General features: G+C 31.7%; 2 protein-coding genes across 3 annotated transcripts; both read left to right on the forward strand.

Moving 5' to 3' along the window:
- Positions 1-2,367: 2,367 nt before the first annotated feature.
- On the forward strand, positions 2,368-9,020 carry LOC115702598 (isocitrate dehydrogenase [NAD] regulatory subunit 1, mitochondrial). Its single transcript, XM_030630014.2, has 4 exons — positions 2,368-3,073; positions 4,763-5,002; positions 5,207-5,285; positions 8,344-9,020. Exons 1-4 carry the CDS (start codon positions 2,543-2,545, stop codon positions 8,616-8,618), a joined length of 1,125 nt encoding a protein of 374 aa, XP_030485874.1. The 5' UTR covers positions 2,368-2,542; the 3' UTR covers positions 8,619-9,020.
- An 8,327-nt stretch (positions 9,021-17,347) lies between these two features.
- On the forward strand, positions 17,348-20,915 carry LOC115704544 (beta-amyrin 16-alpha-hydroxylase CYP87D16). 2 transcript variants are annotated; one of them, XM_030631754.2, is made up of 9 exons: positions 17,348-17,753; positions 18,099-18,429; positions 18,511-18,660; positions 18,735-18,983; positions 19,697-19,786; positions 19,893-19,971; positions 20,089-20,195; positions 20,314-20,460; positions 20,580-20,915. In XM_030631754.2, exons 1-9 carry the CDS (start codon positions 17,548-17,550, stop codon positions 20,592-20,594), a joined length of 1,374 nt encoding a protein of 457 aa, XP_030487614.2. In that variant the 5' UTR covers positions 17,348-17,547; the 3' UTR covers positions 20,595-20,915. The 2 variants fall into 2 exon arrangements, with proteins under 2 accessions (XP_030487614.2, XP_030487609.2); XM_030631749.2 differs by having other exon boundaries at positions 17,349-17,753; positions 20,314-20,441.
- The last annotated feature ends 596 nt before the right edge of the window (positions 20,916-21,511 follow it).

Raw genomic sequence — 21,511 nt, forward strand, 5'->3', positions numbered from 1 at the left:
TTTTTGGCACAGTACCAAACCGACACTTGCTTAAGAAGTATAAACAGAACTCAAATTCTAATAATTTTTTTATATGATAGTGTGGCTATTATTGAAAATTTATATAGAAGTAACTGAAACTATAAAAAACACAAATAGTTTAGTGGTTAGCTCATTAATTGTAATAAAATATAAAAACATGGAGTATGAATTCAAGCTCGTACAAAAATACAGGTTGGCCCAAGTAAAGCACTACATACGAGCACGACTCAAACATCTACGAGTTGGGGCTACCCTATAAAATTATTGGCACAACACAACATGACTTATATTTTTTATGGTATGTACATCATGACCCGTATTTTTACAGGTTTTTCAATATACGAGTCGGACCAATCCAATATGCACGTATTTATAACTCTGTTTTAACATGTATTTTTTATATAATAGCCAAATTAACATATAAAAGTGTAAATATTACTATGTGATGATTTTATTGAAAAAAATAGAAGTCGTGGTATTTATTTCACTCAAGATTGGGTCTCTCTACCAGGTGTTCTGCCTGTAGCTACAAGAGATATTCACGTTTGAAAGGAAAAGGGAAGTTGGAATGCCAATAGGCGTCTATTATTGAATTCACCCGACCTGATAGTATCCATTTTGGGAACATCCAGCGCCAAAGTCACTGAATGGGTAAGTTCCCAATCCCTAAAATTGTTTGTCTATTGATGGTTGAATATTATTCCATATAAAATTATTTGTCCAACACAACATTGATTAGATAAACTCAATTTCATCTCTAATCCAGTTAGTTAGACCATATTGAAATCAGGCAGTAAACGTACCTTCAACATTGTTTGTAGTAGAGCCTAATGCTTTCCAACAACATTTGTTGGAAGAAATTTTAACGCTTATTTCTTCAATTTTTTTTTTTTGAGAAAATAGAGTTTTAAAAGAGTTGTTGGGGGTTCTCCAATATTTTTCAAAATCATGCAAACTATGACTGCAATGTTAATTTTGGATCATTAAAGTTTTATAGTTGACTGTATAATTATTACTATGTAGTAAGTAGTAATTACACTATATTTTAAAATATAAAATGTATTTAGATATGAAGTGATATTTATTTATGAATTTTTAATATCTTATTTGGTAAAATAGTTGGTAATTACATAAAAAAAAATAATTTTTAGTTCTTAATATTTAAAATAATTTTTTTTTAGTAATTATAATTACACTCAATTCCCATGAGAAGTATGAGAATTAGAAAGTAAAATTGAGATTTCTTAATTACTTTATATTATACTGTTATCGTGTAACTACATAGTGAGACAAATACGTAAAATTATGTCATTACTTTTAATTACACCAAATTTTAATTTTCTCATGGCTTACATTGTAAAACTTATTACAGTAGTTTTACATCCGTACATCGTGAATTTTTGGAGTGAAAACATGAACTATAACGGAAAAGGTTTGAGCAATTAGAACCTGTCATAAATAAAATAAGATTATTCAAAATCAAACATGGTAAGTTCTGTAATACTTTTAAGGATGCTAAAAATTTACACATTATTTATAAATACAATATTTTATTTTATATCTCTTTCACATTATTTTTGTTACTGTTACTTCTAAAAGTACTTTAATATATAATACTCTTTAAAAGGGAAATTTGATTTTTTATGCTTACATTTGGTTAAAAAAAATTTTCTAAACAAATAATAATTAATATTTGTAAAATATGACAATTTTTATGATATCCTTAAAATACCCCCATTTACATCACCCCATTAACACCATCGGACCACCCATCCGGCTACCCATCGGACCATCCATTGGGCCACCCCATCGGGCCACCCATCGGACCCATCGGACCACTCATCGGACTACCATCGGACCAAATCTGCTACCAATTTTTTTTTTTTATGTTTTTGTACATACAAAAGTAGCATCAGGTGACCATCAGACCACCATCGGACTACCATCGGACCCCATCGGACTACCAATTTTTTTTTTTTTTTTTATGTTTTTGCACTAAAAAAATGTATGGAAAATTTGAGAGGGGTATTTTTGGGTTTTAGATAAAGTGTTCATATATTTTCAATGATGATATATATTAGTTTAGAAATAAAATATTAAGTATATGTAAGTATAAAAAATCAAATTTGTAGCATCCGTACAAATTATCAATCTTATAATATAGCATCCGTACAAATTTATACAAATTTTTAAAATGACATTATTTTCTTCGTATAACATCTCAATATTTTACATCAATATTTTACAGATGCTCTTAAAAACGTTGAATGGAGCCCAATAAAGATTCGGGTCAAATTCCACCCGAGAACCTTTCGTTCTTTTAGTCCAATAATAAAAATAGCATTATTGCATAAAAGCCCTTTTTAATTAATTATTTTTAGTTATTTTCCTTTTTCATGTCAACTCTTCTGCAAGGCTAACCTTTTTCTACTTCTTCTCTCGATCCCTTTCAATCTCAAATCACGGCCAACTGAAACCCTAATTTCGTCTCACTCTTCAGGCGCCATCCAAGTCTTCCTCCATGGCCCGTCGAGCCCTCCCTATCATCAGACAACTCACGGCTCGGCCAACACCCGTCGCCTCCTTGGGAGCCAAACCCGACCCGCACACTCGATCCGTCACATACATGCCCCGGCCTGGTGACGGAGCTCCACGTCCTGTAACCCTAATCCCCGGAGACGGTGTCGGACCGCTTGTGACCAATGCGGTTGAGCAGGTCATGGAGGCTATGCACGCGCCGCTCTACTTCGAGCGGTACGAGATCCACGGCGACATGAAGCGGGTCCCAGAGGAGGTCCTTGAGTCGATTCGGAAGAACAAGGTGTGTCTTAAGGGAGGGTTGAAGACTCCTGTGGGAGGTGGTGTGAACTCGCTCAACGTACAATTGAGGAGGGAGCTTGATTTGTACGCTTCGCTCGTCAACTGCTTCAATCTTCCGGGTTTACCGACGCGCCACGATAACGTGGACATCGTGGTGATCAGGGAGAACACTGAAGGAGAGTACTCTGGGCTTGAGCACGAGGTTGTTCCTGGCGTCGTCGAGAGTCTCAAGGTAATGATGATATTGCTCGTATTATCATTATGAATTATTTTGGTATTTTTATTAGTTCTCGTTGTGCATTTTTTCCGTGATCGAAAAATCTGGAATTAACAATGAACTTAATATTTTAATATGATCGAATGATTTAATGGAGCTAGTTCAATTTAGCGTGCGGAACATTTGGAATTATTGCGTGGTTGCGCAGTTCTATTATAAACTTGAAAGTCTCTGCCTCAAATGAATCACTAGCAGTTGTAGAAGGCTTTTCATTGATATTGAACCTCATTAGGCTTTGGAGATTTTGGTTCTAAGGTTGAGTTACCACACTTGACGTCTCGACTTATTAAGCGTACACCTTACAATGAGCTAGATGCAATGCCACTAGAATGGGTTATGAAAACCTTTCTTTGCTAGTTGAAAAACATAATTCTCGAAGACTAGAAAGTAAATACGTTGATGAACATGACTCTGATAATTTAGTTTAGTACCCCGAAATATTTAGACAACAAAGAAAATTAGGGCCTGTTTAGGATTTCTTTTGGTTGTTGTATTGTGAACGTAACTGTCTTATCTTGTTTACACTTAATCAAGAGGGGTCTGACTAATGCTTTCTAACAATAGAGTTTAGAGGGAATACTGAATGAAAATAATATGTATTTGAACTGAGAAAGTCAGTGAGAAGTAAAATGAGAGAATGGGGAGTGAGAGTAGTCATGAGATTATATGGAGTTTGAAGAGATAATAGAGATTGATTATAGAGAAATTGAAGAGAGGGAAATTCATAAGAGTGGGTACAGTTAAAGTCATTAGGGAGATGAGGAGCAAGGAAGTAATGACAGAAAGAGGAAAGAGAAAAATGTGAGTACGGATTCTGAAAGTCATAAGATAGAATGAGTATACTGAAATTCATGGACTCATGGCAAAGTGATTATATATATCATTTTAAAAAGAACATTGAAAAGTCATGTTTGTTCTCTAATAATCTGTTCTCTTTAGTTTTGTTTTATAAAGTTGTTTGCCGACAGTAGTGCTGAACACCTCTTAATTTTTCTTAGAGAACAAATTGCTATGATTCTATCCTTAAAAAGAAGAATCAGTTCTCTAGTTACAATGCCAAATACTCCCTTTTCCAGTTATTGGCTTCATGTGATATGTTCTAGCATGAGATGTGGGATTCTGTCATGAGTGATGTTATTTTATATTTGCATAGCATTATATGGTTTAACAACGCTGGATATTTTACTTTACATCCCTGTGTATCATAGACTCTGTTGTATATTTTATCTTCTCCATGCTTATTATTTTTGCTATTCTTTTTGAATGAAAAATATTTTGTTGCGATTGTTTATGTTTGGATCTCAGATTTAAGCGTGGAAAAATATTGTGAGGGAAAAAAATAAAGAAAAGTTAGGTTTTTCTAAAGTGTTATAATAAGTTTTTTTGAATCATTTATCTTACTGGTACTGACAATTGGTCTAAGTTTATAAAAATTCATCAAATTTAACACTAGCTTTTTCTGAAAGTATATTCTCTCATTTTTTTGTAATATTCCAAACAAAAGAAAATGAATTTTTTGAACACTTTTTTTTTACTTTTTATCCTCTCTGAACTCTGAGTTCCAAACAAAGGGTTGAGTAATCATTGACGTCATTCTTTATTGGTGCAATATTGTTTCCGTTTCTCATTTAGTCAACTTGCTAGGTGATAACAAAGTTCTGCTCAGAGCGTATTGCTAAGTACGCCTTCGAGTATGCCTATCTGAATAACAGGAAAACTGTGACAGCTGTGCACAAAGCCAACATTATGAAACTTGCAGATGGTTTATTTTTAGAATCTTGTCGGGAGGTTGCCACAAAATATCCCAGCATCAAGTACAACGAGATAATCGTTGACAATTGCTGTATGCAACTTGTTTCCAGGCCTGAGCAGTTTGATGTCATGGTATGTGAATTTCACAAAACTATTTTTAATTTAATGTAGTAAAACCGAGTTATTATTATTATTGATTATTATTGCTGTTGTTATTTTGTATAAAATGCGAGTGTCTGACAGCTCTCTCTCAAACTGAGATTTGGTTATTGCTTCCATTTTTTTTCTCTCTTCTTGTGCTCAATTAATTTAAATCGACTATTTCATGTTTTGCAGGTGACTCCTAACCTTTATGGAAACCTAGTGGCTAATACTGCAGCTGGTATCGCCGGAGGCACTGGTGTCATGCCAGGAGGTACAAACCAAGCATCCAATAAGCTCTTAATTTTAATACTTTATATGAAAAGAAATGATATGTTTTCCAAATTATGTGTCATGCATTTGAAAAGTTTTGGAGCTCAAAAGCACTACCGTAAAAGCTGCATATCACCTACCATAGCTGCCTTTTAACTGATTTTTTTTTTTAATAAAGAAATATATTTGTGTGGTACCATTTTTTTTCAAGATCTTGGATCACTCCTTGTTAGCTGTAATTTAGGGAGTGATGGCACCACATAAATCTCACTGGATTAGTTCTAATCGTAATTCATACAATACAACTCAATCTATTAAACTATTATACAATACAACCAATGTATTAAACTATTATACATAGCTCATTCAAGGTGGGCACTCTTCTATAAAAAAAAAATAGTCCAAAGCTCCCTAGCTCCTATAAAGATTTTGGTTATATAGTTTACTAATCACTGACTGCACAGCATAACAACGCGAACCAACCATCTCACTCAGCCACAAAACAAATCACAATATTAGTCTCAGGTAAACCTTTCAATAGTTCCCCCCTTATTTGTACCTTGTCCTCAAGGTTGAAGAAAGGAAATACAACTATAAAACGTGAAAAATGGAATGAATCTGAGCTGTCGCAGGTAATTCCACCTTGTAGGCAACCTCTCCAACTTGGCTTAACAACTTTTTCTCACCCAAGCCCGAACTTCACAATGAAATTTTGCAAATTAAATTAAACATTCCCTAAAATCTCAAATCATTGAATAGATAGTTTCTACTTTCCAATGCCAAAGGTAAAAAATCCTCTTGAATTAGAGCTACACCTTTACAAGTACCCTATGCCTCACCAATAACTCATTTCCCATGAATGTTTCATATTCTCGTTTCTCACATCGTCAGTCTCAACTTCTTAACCAATTCTAAAGAAATGTTGTGAGTAGCTTTTACTATTTACAGACGGTAATACTTGTTGATCATGCACAATACCTTGCACCTTAATTCCCGCTAATTCATCAGCTGCCTTCATCACCTTCACAATCCTCCACTGAAGCTGTGTACTGCCAGTCTTACTCATTGTCATTGGTGATGATAACATCCGATTGTTTAATCTGGCTTCTATGGTCTGTTGGAATTTTTTCATCTCACCAGAAACAATTTTTTTTTTTCTCTCTATTTCAAAAAAAGATTAATACTGGTTTCTGGTTAATATCCTGTATCCATTTTTTTTGGGTTGCACTTGTACCTAACGTGCTCACCCAGTATTGGTCACCTCCTATAATGGGAGCAACTTCACATTTTATTTGGTGGAACATTCAAAGACTTAGTATCTCTATAGGAACCATGATTCAAAATCGTAGAGGTCATAGAAAATAAAGCTTCTTTATACTTAGTCTCAATCTCATTTTTTTCCCTTCAATCTTATGAGCAACTTCCATAATTTTAAGCAACCTCACTGGTTCAGACAATGTTAATTCTCTCCTTAGGTGGCGTTTGGTTGGAGGTAATGAAATGGATTGGAAATAAAATAATTTTCATTCCTTTGTTTGGTTGGATATTAAGGAGGCGTTTGGTTGGGAGGAATGAAAATATAGGAATAGGAATGGGAATGAGAATAGGAATAAGAATGGAATGGAATAAAATTTAAAATGCATTAAAAAAATTGATAAAAAATCATTAGTTTTTTTTCTTGTTACATTGGAATGATCATTCCTTTCTTTTTAAAATGGAATAGCCATTCCACCAAAATGGTGGAAAGAGCATTCTATTGGAATGTCATTCCAATACTTTAAAATGCAACCAAACAAAGGAATTGAATGAAAAGTGTTTCCATTCCATTCCATTTCATTACATCCAACCAAATGCCACCTAAAGTATTTGAATGTCATTTCAATAGAATGGTCTTTCTACCATTTTGTTGGAATGACTATTCCATTTTGAAATGGAAGGAAAGACCATTCCAATAGATGATGAGAAAAAAAAATTAATAATTTTTTTGTCAATTTTTTCTTGTATTTTAAATTTTATTCCATTCCTATTCCTATTTTCATTCACATTTTTATTCCTATGTTTTTATTCCTCCCAACTAAACGCCACCTTAATTCCTCTTTCAACTTATTCACACATTCAAGAATTTTATCTGAAATATTATTCAAGGGTGCTGCCGTGCAGCATGTGTGGTATACTTTAAATTGATGCCTATATTCTTCCACAGATTTTTGTTAATTAAGAGCCTTTTGCAAGAAATTTCCATCCTTTGATGGCCAAAAATTTTGTTACATCAAAACATTCACTTCCGGTCAACTTCTATTCAAACTCCCGTGATGTAAGTGTGTAACCAGTGGAATCCGAAAAAGCATCACATTCAAAGGAGACCACATCAACTTCCAATATCTCACCTGCATTGATTTGATTTAGTGTAATGTGTATTTTCATCCCTAAAAGTCCAAGAATTTAGGTTTGTTCCTATTCTCACACTCGACCAGCCAGAGTTGCTCATGTGTTGCGCCTCTGTCTCCCACCCAGAGTCGCTCATGTGTTGTGACTCCATCTCTCACCATTGCTTTGCATGACAAAGTATCTGCCATTGCTTGTTTGGCCTCACAAATGTTTTGCTACATTTCTTCCTTGAACTGATTCTGATGATTTTTTCTAGATCCTAGATCTGGTAACTTCAAACCAAAAGAAATGTGTTTGTATTATTCAGTTTTAATCTCTAAACCAGAGGTAAAACAATCGTACTACTCGGTAACAATTGCTCCATCTAGATATTCACTCTCCTTTAAACACAAAACTCACTAACACGTGTAACTGTTTTTGCTATATATACTGATTCAGATTGCTTTCTATAACTGCATTGCAACACAAACCAAACATCTTGGCCGCAAAACAACTAATTTGAATTGGTTCTCCATTTTAAGTCTCACATGATGTGTGAACCTTTCAGATGCCAGCACATGCATAATTGTATTCTTGTTACATGGATAATAACTCATCACACACAGAAAGGAAATTTCATTGTTCTATCTATTTCTAAGTATTGATCATAATGTTTGTTAACTGAACCACAGGAAACGTAGGAGCTGAACATGCTGTTTTTGAGCAAGGTGCTTCTGCTGGAAACGTGGGAAATGAAAAATTACTGGAGCAAAAGAAGGCAAATCCAGTGGCTTTGCTACTGTCATCAGCCATGATGCTGCGGCATCTTCAGTTCCCTTCATTTGCAGATCGTCTCGAGACAGCTGTGAAACGTGTGATCTCAGATGGCAAATACAGAACGAAAGATCTTGGTGGAGACAGTAGTACCCAAGAGGTGGTTGATGCTGTTATTGCCAATCTAGACTGATGGATTGGGTAAATGTTCAATATTTATCTTGGTCATGTATTCATTAACAGCTTCCTGACATGGTTTTCTCTGCCTATATTGTTACCTTATCTTCTGCATTGTCAGAAAGCATGATTTTTCCTCCCATTTCCTTTTTATTTTTGGAAATAATCCGAGTTAATCTTATAGTCGGTGTTGCAATAAGCATTCCACAAGAGATTTTTTTTTTCTCCTTTCTATACAATTCAAAGTCCTTTTGATTCGATTTTGCTCAACTCATGTGAATTGTTGTTTTATTGAGCAACAATACAAAAAGGAAAAGTTTCTCAGACATTAATTCTTGGGGATGGGAAGTTTGTTGTTTCATTTATCATTGTTCATATAATGTTTTAATGAAAATAATTTATGAGATATTATTCTCCACTACTGACTGATTATTTATCAAGACATATGATTATGTACACAATATATACTTACTCTGCCTTCTTTAAATGTGGTAAGCTTTTGCAGCTATGTTATACCTCTTGTTTGATTATGTTATTGTTCAGTTCAGGACATCAAAATTTCCTAAGTTTTTATTAATATTAATATAGTTTCCCAATAATATTAATTTTTTATGTGATCTTTAAGGTAATGCTTGTTTGCTGGGAGTGAATATTGGAATATGTTATAGAAAAGAATAATCAGTATTTTTGTTCTTAACTTTTGACACTACTTGATTTTGTTTTTTAAAATTTATGGCTTGTTAATAGTTTTTTTTTAAAATATAATAGTTACACCATCATGTTTTTTTTTTTAATTTTTAATTTTTAATTTTTTATTATGTTCTATTTTTTGACCGTTAATAATCGCATATTTACTTTTTAAATTTTGATCAATACCGAATTTCATCTCATTTTATTAAAAAAAAATTAAATTTAATAATTATAATTTTTTATTAATTTTGAAAAAGTTAAAAAATCTGATAAAAGTATTAAATTAATAAAAAATATTAATCTGTTAAAAAAATACTGTTTATTTTAAAAACTTAAATTATTCGTAAAAAATATTATTTCAAACTTTATTTATTAGGAGGAGAAAATCATGCTTATTATATTTATAAACTCAAATTTTAATAAATAAAGAGAAATAATTAGAAATTTAATAAAAATATAAAATTATTTTTTTAAAAAATAAAAATTAAACTAATTTTTTTATATTTACTTAAACAAATCTAGATTTTTAGAAAAAAAAAAATTAAACTTGTCCTGTAAAATTTAGGTGCCGTTTGGTAACACTTTTGTTTTCTAATTTTTTAATCACAAAATGAAAGTAAAATTTTTGTTTTTAAAAATTTTGCTTTTGAAAAACAAAAATACGTTCTGTAACCACTTTTGTTTTTCAATTTTAAAAACAGAAAACAAAAGTGTGTTCTGTAAAGTTCATTTTCATTTTCATTTTTTGATTTTGTTTAAGTCGGGTCAAGATCCGAGGTTGGATTCGGGTTCGGGTTAGAAGTCGGGTTCAGCGCCAAGGCCGTGAGGAGGGAATTTGGGTCCGGGTCTGGTTGTAATCCAAAAGATTGATTAAGAAAAAAAACTGTTTAAAAAAATATTGAAAGTGTTTTTTTTTGTTTTCAAAATTTTGATTTCTAATTATAAAATTGAAAAGTAAAAACAATTTTATAGAACATGTTTTTGAAAAATATTTCTACTTTTCCACTTTTAAAAACAGAAAACTAATTAAAAAAGTATTACCAAACGTCACCTTAGTTTTTACAAAAATTAAATTTTTAATAGTGTTTTTATATCTAAATGGATTTTTTAAATCACTTAATTAATTTTAAAATTTTATTTCTTTAATTTTATTAATCATTCAAAATAATTTTTTTAAGATCTAAATTAATATTTTAAGATTTACTAAAAAAATGTTGAATATTCTCATTTTTATTTAGAGGGGTATGATTTGATAGTTGCCAAAGTTTATGGGAAAAAATTATTAATTTACCAAGACACGTATGCATTTAAACGGAATAACGAAACGAAATCTAATAAGAAAATTTTTTGTAAATGTAAAAGTTGAGGGAGAATTTTTAACAACCAGTATATTTTAAGGGGTAAGATCAGAATGTCGAAAGTTTAGGGGATAAAATTACTAATTATTTTAATTAAGTAGTGTGATAGTTTTTCATTATTATTTATAAAATATTCTCTATGAATGAGTTATTATTTAATTTTCTATAGTTAATGGAGGCTTTCTACAATTTTTTAAAGAAATATTAGATGATTTAAAATATTGAAATCATCCTTATAAATAATAAAAATAAAAAAGAAAAATTCAAATCATGATTTAAATATTTTTTTTTTGCAAACAAATAATTACTTGTGCTTATCAAACTATTTAAATTATAACTATATTATATGGAAAAGAAAAAAAAGACACCAAGGAACAATAATGCTCATTTGTATTATCTTGTAATTTTTATTTCTCTCTCTCACTCTCTCTACAAATACCTTACTCTTTTACCTCTTAATTTCCTTTACAGTTACTTTTTTTCTTTTGTATTTTCCTTTTCACCAAACAAACACTTGGCCCCAAATCCATCGATGATCCTATCTTCCTATCATTCAGTCATTGAATATATATGTTCTGGCATAGAAGACACTGACACATCCATTGAAAGTTGAGATTTGGTTCAATTTGATTCATTAGTCACCTTTTCTAGTTTATTTCTCCTAATGTAGAATAATCTTCTTTTTATACGCTAATGATATAAAAAATGGGCATGTTGATTGATAATAAATTAAAAATACCTACACCCTTAATAGAAAATTATACTAGAAAGTTGTTAACAGCTACTCAAACAGTTCATATTTTACTCCACTCTGTTGCTATTACATAGTTTCTATTTCGTGAGAGAGGGGTAACACAATTTCTTGTGTAACAAGTCTAGCAAGGCAGTTCATAATTCATAAATATGAGTATATATATTCTGTATTGTAGGCTTACAATTAGAAGTACTTCCATTATGTCTCACAAAAGTAGTACAACCTTTTGATGAATTATTTGGTATATTAATATGTTTCTTGTAAGCAATAACCCACATTTAACGGCTTGCTAATTGGACTTCAAGGCTATTTTGTAGACAATTTTACGTTAAATCCTCACAAGTCACACAAAAGGTCACTTTCTCTCGAACAAGTTTTCATTTGATTTGTTCAATTGGTTAACATTTTCTCATTTCACACACCAAATCAACAATTGGAAAATTTCCATTTTTTATTATATATGCACATATATATTAGGGAAATTTGCGGCAAAAGTCCCCAAAAAGTTCACGTTGATGCTGATTAGTCCCCAAGGTCCAAAAATAGCGGCAATAGTCCTCAAGGTCACACTTTTTATTTGTCCGTTGGTCTCCAAGTTAACAGATCTGTTAAACCCAATTCAAATGCCACGTGTCGAAATATTATTGGTGGGTATTATTATTTTAATTTAAAAAAATAAAAATAAAAATAAATAATTTTAAAAAAAAATTCCTTTTTTTCTTTTTTTTTCTTTTTTTTTTCTTTTCTTCTTCATCTTCTTCGTATTCTTCTTCTTCTTCTCTTCTCACTGCCAGCACCACCAACCACCAACCCCCAACTCTCAACCCCAAACCACCACCACCACCACCACCACCACTCTTTAGAATCTTCCCAAAAGGACATATATTCCCAGTTGGAAGAACATTCAAAGACGGAGGAGGAGAGTTCACCGACGACCCACCACCATAACTACTACCTGAGTAAATCAACGGAGGTGTACTACTTCCCGAATCAGATCTCGTCGTCTTGAAATTCTTTCCAGATCGAAGACTTTCAACAGCAGTTGGACTACTCTCGCTCGATCCAGAAAGCTCACCGGAATCGGATCTTCTCCCACCAACTTGATTATTATTATTATGATTATTCTGACTACCATTTCTTCCAGAAACCGATCCAGATGAACTCGAAATATTGTAAGCATCCACTTTAACTACAATATTAAGGATCCAATATTATTATTATTATGATTATTCTAGAGATGGTGAAATATGCTGATTCTTTGTGTGAATTTGGTGTTACAGATCTAACAATTTATGGGTTTTAATTTGGGGGTTTTGATTGAGGGTTTGTTGATGGAAAATAGAATGGAACCTTAGATGTTACTGAAGGGGGTGGCTGGGAATGGGTGTTGGTCAGTTGAACGGGGGTGAGGGTGTGGTCGGAGATGAAGAAGACGAAGATGGTCAGAGAAGATTGGAGATGAGATTTTTTAGTTTTGTTTTTTTAATTTAAATTATTTTTTGGGGTTTTGGGATTTTTTATTAATGCATTGGAAATTTATTAATGCATGGGAAATTATTTGGGAGTGGTGGTGGTGGTGGTGGGGGTGGTGGTGGTGGTTTGGGGTTGAGAGTTGGGGGTTGGTGGTTGGTGGTGCTGGCAGTGAGAAGAGAAGAAGAAGAAGAATACGAAGAAGATGAAGAAGAAAAGAAAGAAAAAGAAAAAAAAAGAAAAAAGAAAAAAAAAGGAATTTTTTTTAAAATTATTTATTTTTATTTTTATTTTTTTAAATTAAAATAATAATACCCACCAATAATATTTCGACACGTGGTATTTGAATTGGGTTTAACAGATCTGTTAACTTGGAGACCAACGGACAAATAAAAAGTGTGACCTTGAGAACTTTTTGGGGACTTTTGCCGCAAATTTCCCTATATATTATATATTTTCAACAATATAAATTTTCCAAAATTGATAATATACATATACGCAATAATGCAGCACAAAATCAAAATTTAAAATAACTTTGACAGTAATTATTTTAATTATATTCACCAGACCCACGACTAAATTTAAAATAACACATTGCTTTACACATAACAATATATAGAATTGGCAACGCTAAGATCTATTCGATTGGAAATAATTGAATGTTAAAATAATGTAATGTTAAAATACGGATTATTGATGTTTTCATGTTATTCTTGTGTTGTTTTCTTGTCGTAATCATGAAATTTTCTTGTTATTTGAATGTTGTTTTGATATTTTTTGTTATTTTCATGTTGTTATTTTTGTATTTTTATGTTATTTTTATAGTATAGTAAAATTGTAATTAGAAATAACATAAAAATCACAAAATTAAAAAAAGAATTTTGTAAAAAATATATAAAAAATTATTTGACTATAAACATGTTAAAATTTTGCTAAAATAATACTTTGTGTAAATTTTCTTTTCAATTAGTAGGTCCTAGTTTATTCAATCATATTCTTTTGGCATTTTACCATTTTCACTCCTATTTTTTTTTTTTTTGGGATTAGTTCATAAATTCTCAAAAATAACAAAAACTTTTGTAAGGATTATTCATTCATTTATTCATTTTTTACAAAAATACAGACGATTATTGTTTAGTTGTTCTCAAATTGTAAAAAATTGTTGGGAATCTTTCAGTGACCTTCATCTCTAGGAAAAGATCAAAATTTACAACTTCAAACATAATAATTCGAGTCGAAAACTTACTAGTAATTTAAAAGTTTCCCCTCTAAAAGTAAGAAATCCGTGGCTCGTTTAAAGGCTTTTGCTGATCATAACTATTTTTTTTTTAAAGATTTTGTTTGTGAGCAAAATAACTATTTTGAGATTTTGGCTCAAAAAGAAATATATTGGAAGCATAGGTGAAAGCAGTATTGGCTACATTATGGCGATAAGAATAGCAAGTATTTCCATATAATGGCGAATTCTCGAAGATGACATAATCAAATTAAATGTTTGCGAAATTCAAATGGTGTGGAAAGATTGGGACACAGGGCTTTAGCAAGTTATTACTAATTATTTTGGTTCTTTATTTTGTGCTGGTGCTCCTTCTTGGGACATGGTGGTTAATGGTGTCAGCCGTTCTTTATAAAATTTCTATAATGAAGAACTTTTAAAGCTAATCCTTGATGATGAGATCAAATGGGCCGTGTTCCAAATGCACCCTGATAAGGCTCCTAACCCTGATGGTATGGGTCCTAGATTTTATCAACAACGTTGGGATATTGTCAGGTGTGATATTATACAGTTGGTTAAAAGTTTCTATGATACAAGGATTTTTCCTTAGGGTTTAAATAATACCAATCTTGTATTGATTCCAAAGAAGAAGAATTTCATCTCTATGGGTGAATTGCGTCTCATCGTCCTTTATAATGTTCTGTATAAGGTAGTTTCGAAAGCCCTTGCGAATCGTATGTGCGGTTTAATTGACCATGTGATCTCAAATACTTAAAGTGCCTTAATACCCAGTCGACTTATTTCTGATAATGTGATGGTGGCTTTTGAGGTAATACATTATCTAAAACGTAAAATAAAAGGCAAGAAATGATTTATGGCTTCAAAGATTGACATGAGCAAAGTCGATGATCAAGTAGAATGAGATTACCTACGGGCTATTATGTCGCGAACGAGTTTTGCTAAAAAGTGAATAAACCTTGTTATGCACTGTGTTACTTCTATTCAGTATTCTATTCTCCATGGAGGTCATGTCATGAGACCAATTATTCCTACAAGGGGTATCTGCCAAGGTGATCCACTCTCCACCTATCTTTTTGTCATCTATGCTGAGGGTTTTTCATCTTTGATTCAAAAATTTGAAGCTAATCGCATTTTACAAGGTTTCCGTGTGGCTCGTGGTGCACCATCGATCACACATATGCTATTTGCTAACAATAGCTACTTATTCTGTCAGGCGTCTTCAAGTGTTGCTAAAAGTGTGACTACTCTGCTTTGATATTTTGAATTGGCTTCTGGTCAAATGGTGAATGTTGCCAAATCCTCTGTATTTTTTAGCCCAAATATCAACATCTCTTTGTGCTCTTATATTTGTTCTACTCTTGGTATAGCTGAAACTTCTGATGGGTCTCTTTATTTAGGATTGCCTAATATTATTGGTCGAGACAAGTCCGTGATTCTTGGTTTTCTAAAAAATAAGGTCATCTAACAGATCAATAGTTGGGATGGTAAATTTTTTTCTTGTGCTAGTAAAGAAGTTTTTCTCAAAACAGTCATCCAATCGCTTCCAACTCATGCCATGAGTGTCTTTCTTTAATCGATTGGGACAAGTCAAGATATTGAGAAACTAATGGCTCGTTTTTGGTGGAAATTAACTTACAAAGGTTATAAAACAATTCGTGTGACTCTAATGGCTAAACCGTCGCAATTCTATTGTTGCTGATTAAAAAATATAAAAAAAATTATTTTTCACATATGTCATACATAATACACTTAAAATTTTCAGAATTAATAAATTATAACCCTAATGCTTATTTCTTGAAAATATGGCCCATCTAATAAAATATTCACATATAATCAGAACATTAATTAGTTCTAATTACCTTACTAATTCATATTCTAAGTATGCAGTCATTATAGCGCGACTCGATTTTCTCTTGTTGGGTCGAAGACAAAAATCCGCCCAAAAAACAACACAAAAATGACAGAAAAGGGAAGGATTTTGGGATTCAATTTCTACTCTATATGTGGATTCAATTTGAAGTATAAACAACTAAAAGTGGGTAGATCTAATTGAAAATCCATTCAAAAATTAAAGAGCCAAAAGAACTCGATTTTCTCATCCAACTCAAAAAATTAAATGTGTGGAAACATTGTATAAAATTCTTAATAAGATATTCACAATTAATTTTAAATTATATTGAATAGAATTAAAAATCACAAAATTAATTTTATAATGTAATCATATAAATCTTAAAATTTTAATTTTAAAATTCTCCCAATTTACCCAATTATTTTATGCATATAATATATCATCAGAAAGAGAATTTAATAAGGAATAAAACATATAAAGTTTTAAGACTAAATAACGAAAAAAATTTAACAAATAATAATTACAAAATTAATATGTAATAGGAATAATTAACATATACATGTCAATTGTTATACAAATTATATGTTCTAAATCATATACAATAGGCAATCTGATACCACATGTTAGAAAATTAATAAACCCAAGATACAAATTTGTATATAATCTAGGACACAATAATAATTAGGTATACATACTTGATTGATCCATAGCAATTACTATAATTTGATTGTGCAATACTATCAATTAAGTCTTCCTCCCTAGATCTTTAAATTAGAAACAGTTTTATTTATCTTATTATCAAAAAATATACAATTGTTTGTGATGAGACAATATGTATTTATAGAGTTAGGAAAGGGATTTAGCTACATGATCCTAGTTGGACTGGATCTGCTCATCAAAGGCTTTCGTTAATTAGTTTAGCCCGCATTTCTGTTTCAACTAGACTTTACAATTACATATACTGATACCAAACCCATTAACTATTGATCACTAACCATACGGGTTATACAAAGAACTATCCAATTAATCTATATTTTATTAAAACCAATAAAAATTAATATAAGCACAAATAAAAAGTCTTACAACAATTAATAGCTAACCTAATCTCACTTTCCCCACAGCCACAAACTCATTTAGTCTAGTACTCAACTCCAAGAGATCACATCTTTGACTTTGCACATATTTTAACAAACAATGCAGAATTTGGGCTCCAAGTAATAAGAAAGGCAAGTTTAATAGAAAAACCAAGGAAAATATAATCTGAATTTTAGACTTTTAGATTTAATAATTGTCTATGATAATAACAAAATCAACTTACTTTTACAATACGTTATTTTCATCTGAAGTTGAATAACATATATATACTAAATGTATTAATAAAAGACTTCAGATTGTGTCAGCTGAGTGAATAACATTGAAATTTATTTCTATGTATGTTCCTTGAAAAATTTATACATAGTCATGATTGGTGGACTAACTTAAAAAGGCTATAAAACTCTCTCCACACACAACAATTAATACCAGTCAAAAAGAGCTCTCTAATTGAAAATGTTAGGTACTAAGTAGTAGAGCTTTACACATATTGAGATGTGGATTACTAGTGTTGTATTTGGGGTAGTGGGGTTGATGGTGATATGGCTTGGCTATTGGATTAGGCAATGGAGGAATCCCAAGTGCAATGGGATTCTTCCACCAGGCTCAATGGGATTCCCTCTCATTGGAGAAACTCTCCCTCTCATTATTCCCAGTTACTCTCTTGACATTCATCCCTTCATCAAAACAAGAATTCAAAGGTAATGCATTAGCACTCCATGTGGGACATGGATCTTGAACCGTATCAGAGTGGACATATGGTCACTATCTGTATAGGTGCGGATCGGATATGATCACTTGCCCGCAAGGGATATGGCTTTGATACCATGTTAAGAATCATGGGGTTCCAACTCAAAACCACTTGGCAATAAGTGGAGTAGCCCATGTTCTTATATATGGCTCAATTCTCTATCATTTATTCCATGTGGGACATTGTCCACAATAAGCACTAAGAGGAGAGTGTTACAATAACTGTAATTTGTTTCAAGTCTAGCTTAGCTGATATTCATTGATGTAACAGGTGTGTTGTCTTTATTTTGATTCAGATATGGAACTATATTCCGAACAAGCATAGCAGGTCGACCAGTTATAATATCAGCTGATCCTGAATTCAATAATTTCCTTTTCCAGCAAGAAGGGAGGCTAGTTGAGATTTGGTATTTGGACACCTTTTCAAAGATATTTGCTCAAGAAGGCGAATCTCGAACCAGCGCAGTTGGTGCTGTACACAAGTACGTGCGAAGCTTATTTCTCAATCACTTTGGTGTTCATAGCCTAAAGGAAAAACTTATACCTCAGCTTGAACAAGTGGTCAACAAGTCTCTCACTTCATGGTCAACTCAACATTCTGTTGACATTAAACGAGTTGCTTCAGCTGTAAGTTAATTTCAAGCTTACTATTTTATCTAACTTAGCTTCATAATCATATTCATAGTGTTAATCTGTAATTTATCACAGATGTTTTTAGACTTTAGTGCCAAGCAAATTTTAAGTTATGATGCTGAAACTTCACCATTAAGATTGAGCGAGGCATATAGTAGAATCTTAAATGGTTTCATGTCTTTTCCTGTGAACATACCTGGCACAGCATACCATCAATGTCTAAAGGTAAGAATCAAACTTTCTCTTCTGTTTTGTGTAGTACCATTCATGTCTATAGCAGCATCTGTATTTATTATCAGGACCAAAAAAAGGTAGTATCCATGTTGAGGGATATGCTAAAGGAAAGACAGAACTCGCCCGAGTTGGATCGGGGTGATTTGTTGGATCAGATTTATAAGGACATGGAAAAAGAGAAGTTCTTATCTGAAGATTTCATTGTTTTGCTGATTTTTGGGGGCCTTTTTGCTACATTTGAGTCAGTTACGGCTGTGATGACATTAGCTTTGTCAATACTTTCGGAGCATTCTTCTGTATTAGAGGAGATGATAGTAAGTAGACATGTTCTGAGTTTGAGTTTAATTTTCTTTTTGTACAGATCACTGTTTAGCTTAACATCTCAAAATTGAAGTCATGAAACACCAAGTTTTTAACAACAATCGATCAAATATTTCATAACGAGAAATGCTAAAAGGTACCATTAGTGTCTAGCACCCTTCAACGTGTTATATCACTATTGGTATAATTAGTGACGGAGCCAAAATTTTTATTTTGTGGGGACTTATTTATTATTACAAAATATTTATACCTATATTATAATTACTCTTATTTGTGGGGACTTTTCTATTATTTTAGTCTATAATTATTAAATTAAAAAAATTATATTTAATTTTTTAAAAGACAATATTTTTAGTGGGGCTATAGCCCCAACATTGATACAAGTGGGTCCGTCGAGTATTGGTAACCATGTAATTTGATGTATTACTTTTTATGAAATATTGCTAACTAATCATAAAATACCACTTTTAAGGTGCTAGACATTAGTGGTGTCATATTAATGCTCTTTCATAACAAATGAGGAATTAAGTCTTTATAGGCATAATTCAACCATTAAAACTAATTTTACCTAAGCCTCTGCATAAGTGAATAAAAAAACTTGGTAAAAAAGTAGTGACTGGATCTTGAGCCACAAATCTAACATACTAATTTTTGTGTTAGTCATATATGAAGACTTATAATGGCTAATTAATTTGTTTTATATCAGACTGAGCAGGAAGCAATCCTCAAAAACAGAGAAAATCCAAACTCTTCACTCACATGGGATGAATACAAATCAATGCCTTTTACTCTTCATGTGAGTCTTACAATCACAAGAAGTTAATATAAACTTATTTCAATAAATTAATTTTTCAACTGCCTTAATGTTAACATTTCAATCAATTTGAGGAAACATTATACAGGTTATCAATGAAAGTCTTAGGCTGGGAAATGTTGCACCAGGATTATTACGTAGAGCAATCAAAGATATCCCAGTAAAAGGTTTGGTTGATCATGATATGCCTTTTTTTTTCTTCATGTAATAATGTAAATATGTATTAGCTTTGTAGTAGTGTTTAATTTATAATAAAGATTAATGGGATCACATTGGTTTTATAGGATTTACTATTCCAGCTGGGTGGACCATTATGCTGGTCACCTCTGCTCAGCAGTTGAGTCCCAACACATTCCAAAATCCACTTGAGTTTAATCCATGGCGTTGGAAGGTTTTGTTTCAATAATATTGTTTAAATTTCTCAAATAAAACTTGATTGCAGCCTTTGACTAGTGAAAACTAAAAGAAGCTAATCATGTAATTTTGTGATACAATTTGTGGGAAATCAGGAACTCGATTCCGAAATTATATCTAAGAATTTCATGCCTTTTGGAGGAGGAACGAGACAATGTGCAGGAGCAGAGTATAGTAGGGTGTTCATGGCAACTTTTTTTCATGTCTTGCTCACTAAATTTAGGTGCAATTTTTTCCCTTTGGTAATTCTTTCTTGCTTTTTAATAGATTTTTTTTTTCTTCTTGAGTTACACAAAGGGTTAAAACAGATTTAATATGTTTATTTTAGTAATGTTATTTTTTCTTTAATAAACTTGTGTAGGTGGACAAAAATTAAAGGAGGAAGTATATATCGAAATCCCATTTTAGGATTTGGAAAAGGCGTTCACATTAAATTCTCTAAGAAGTAAAGCAAAGATACACCAATTTTGGACTTCTTTTCTCAGCACTAGTTAGCATGTAGGACGTCCGTGTGTATGGAGATAGGAGGGTCTCTAAAATTACATTTGAAATAATTAAAATATAAATAAACATTTTTCTTAATACGTCCTTGTTTATTTTAGTGAATTGATGTTACTGTTAAACTCTTAGGGTGTGTTTAGAAAGCCACAATGTAATTGGATTTGTGTGTAATGGGAGGTAATTACACAATTTGACATGTTTGTCTGACCATGTAATTACACTGTAACTGTGTAATTGGAAGTAATTGAGGGGTTCCAATTACACTCTCCAATTCTCATGGCCCCCCATGAGAATTGAATGTAATTACACTGTGTAATTACTAAAAACTTTCCATATTAAACATTAGCTACTAAAAAATATTGTTTTCCTATATAATTACTAAACTATTTTGCCAAACAAGATATAAGGAATTCATATGTAATTACCACCTTCTATCCAAACACACCTTGCATTTTAAAATATAGTGTAATTACTAATCTGTGTAATTACTACCCTAGTAATTACCCTACCTAGTAATTACATAGTTACTTCCAAACACACCCATTATAATTTCCGTATTCAAAAATTATATATCAAAATTTTTCATAGAGGTGTTCATTATACTTGTACATTATTTTTGTAAGTTTTTGAAAATTGCATGGTAAACTAGAATATTAGTAACTCTCTTTTTAGTACTGTAAACTATTCGTAATTTTTAAAAATTTACAAAGATGATATTATAACTATACATAATGAATACTTTTATTTAAAAAAATTGAAAAAAATATTTTAACATGTAATTTCAAGCGTGAA

Source organism: Cannabis sativa, chromosome X (genome assembly GCF_029168945.1).
Source record: "Cannabis sativa cultivar Pink pepper isolate KNU-18-1 chromosome X, ASM2916894v1, whole genome shotgun sequence".
NCBI lineage: Eukaryota > Viridiplantae > Streptophyta > Magnoliopsida > Rosales > Cannabaceae > Cannabis > Cannabis sativa.

Coding starts and splice junctions, on each gene's coding strand:
- LOC115704544 (XM_030631749.2), top strand. CDS start 17,548: ATGTGGATTACTAGTGTTGTATTTGGGGTAGTGGGGTTGATGGTGATA. Junction 17,754..18,098: donor ATCAAAACAAGAATTCAAAG/GTAATGCATTAG, acceptor ATTTTGATTCAG/ATATGGAACTATATTCCGAA. Junction 19,787..19,892: donor CAATGCCTTTTACTCTTCAT/GTGAGTCTTACA, acceptor AACATTATACAG/GTTATCAATGAAAGTCTTAG.
- LOC115702598 (XM_030630014.2), top strand. CDS start 2,543: ATGGCCCGTCGAGCCCTCCCTATCATCAGACAACTCACGGCTCGGCCA. Junction 3,074..4,762: donor GCGTCGTCGAGAGTCTCAAG/GTAATGATGATA, acceptor TCAACTTGCTAG/GTGATAACAAAGTTCTGCTC. Junction 5,003..5,206: donor CTGAGCAGTTTGATGTCATG/GTATGTGAATTT, acceptor CATGTTTTGCAG/GTGACTCCTAACCTTTATGG.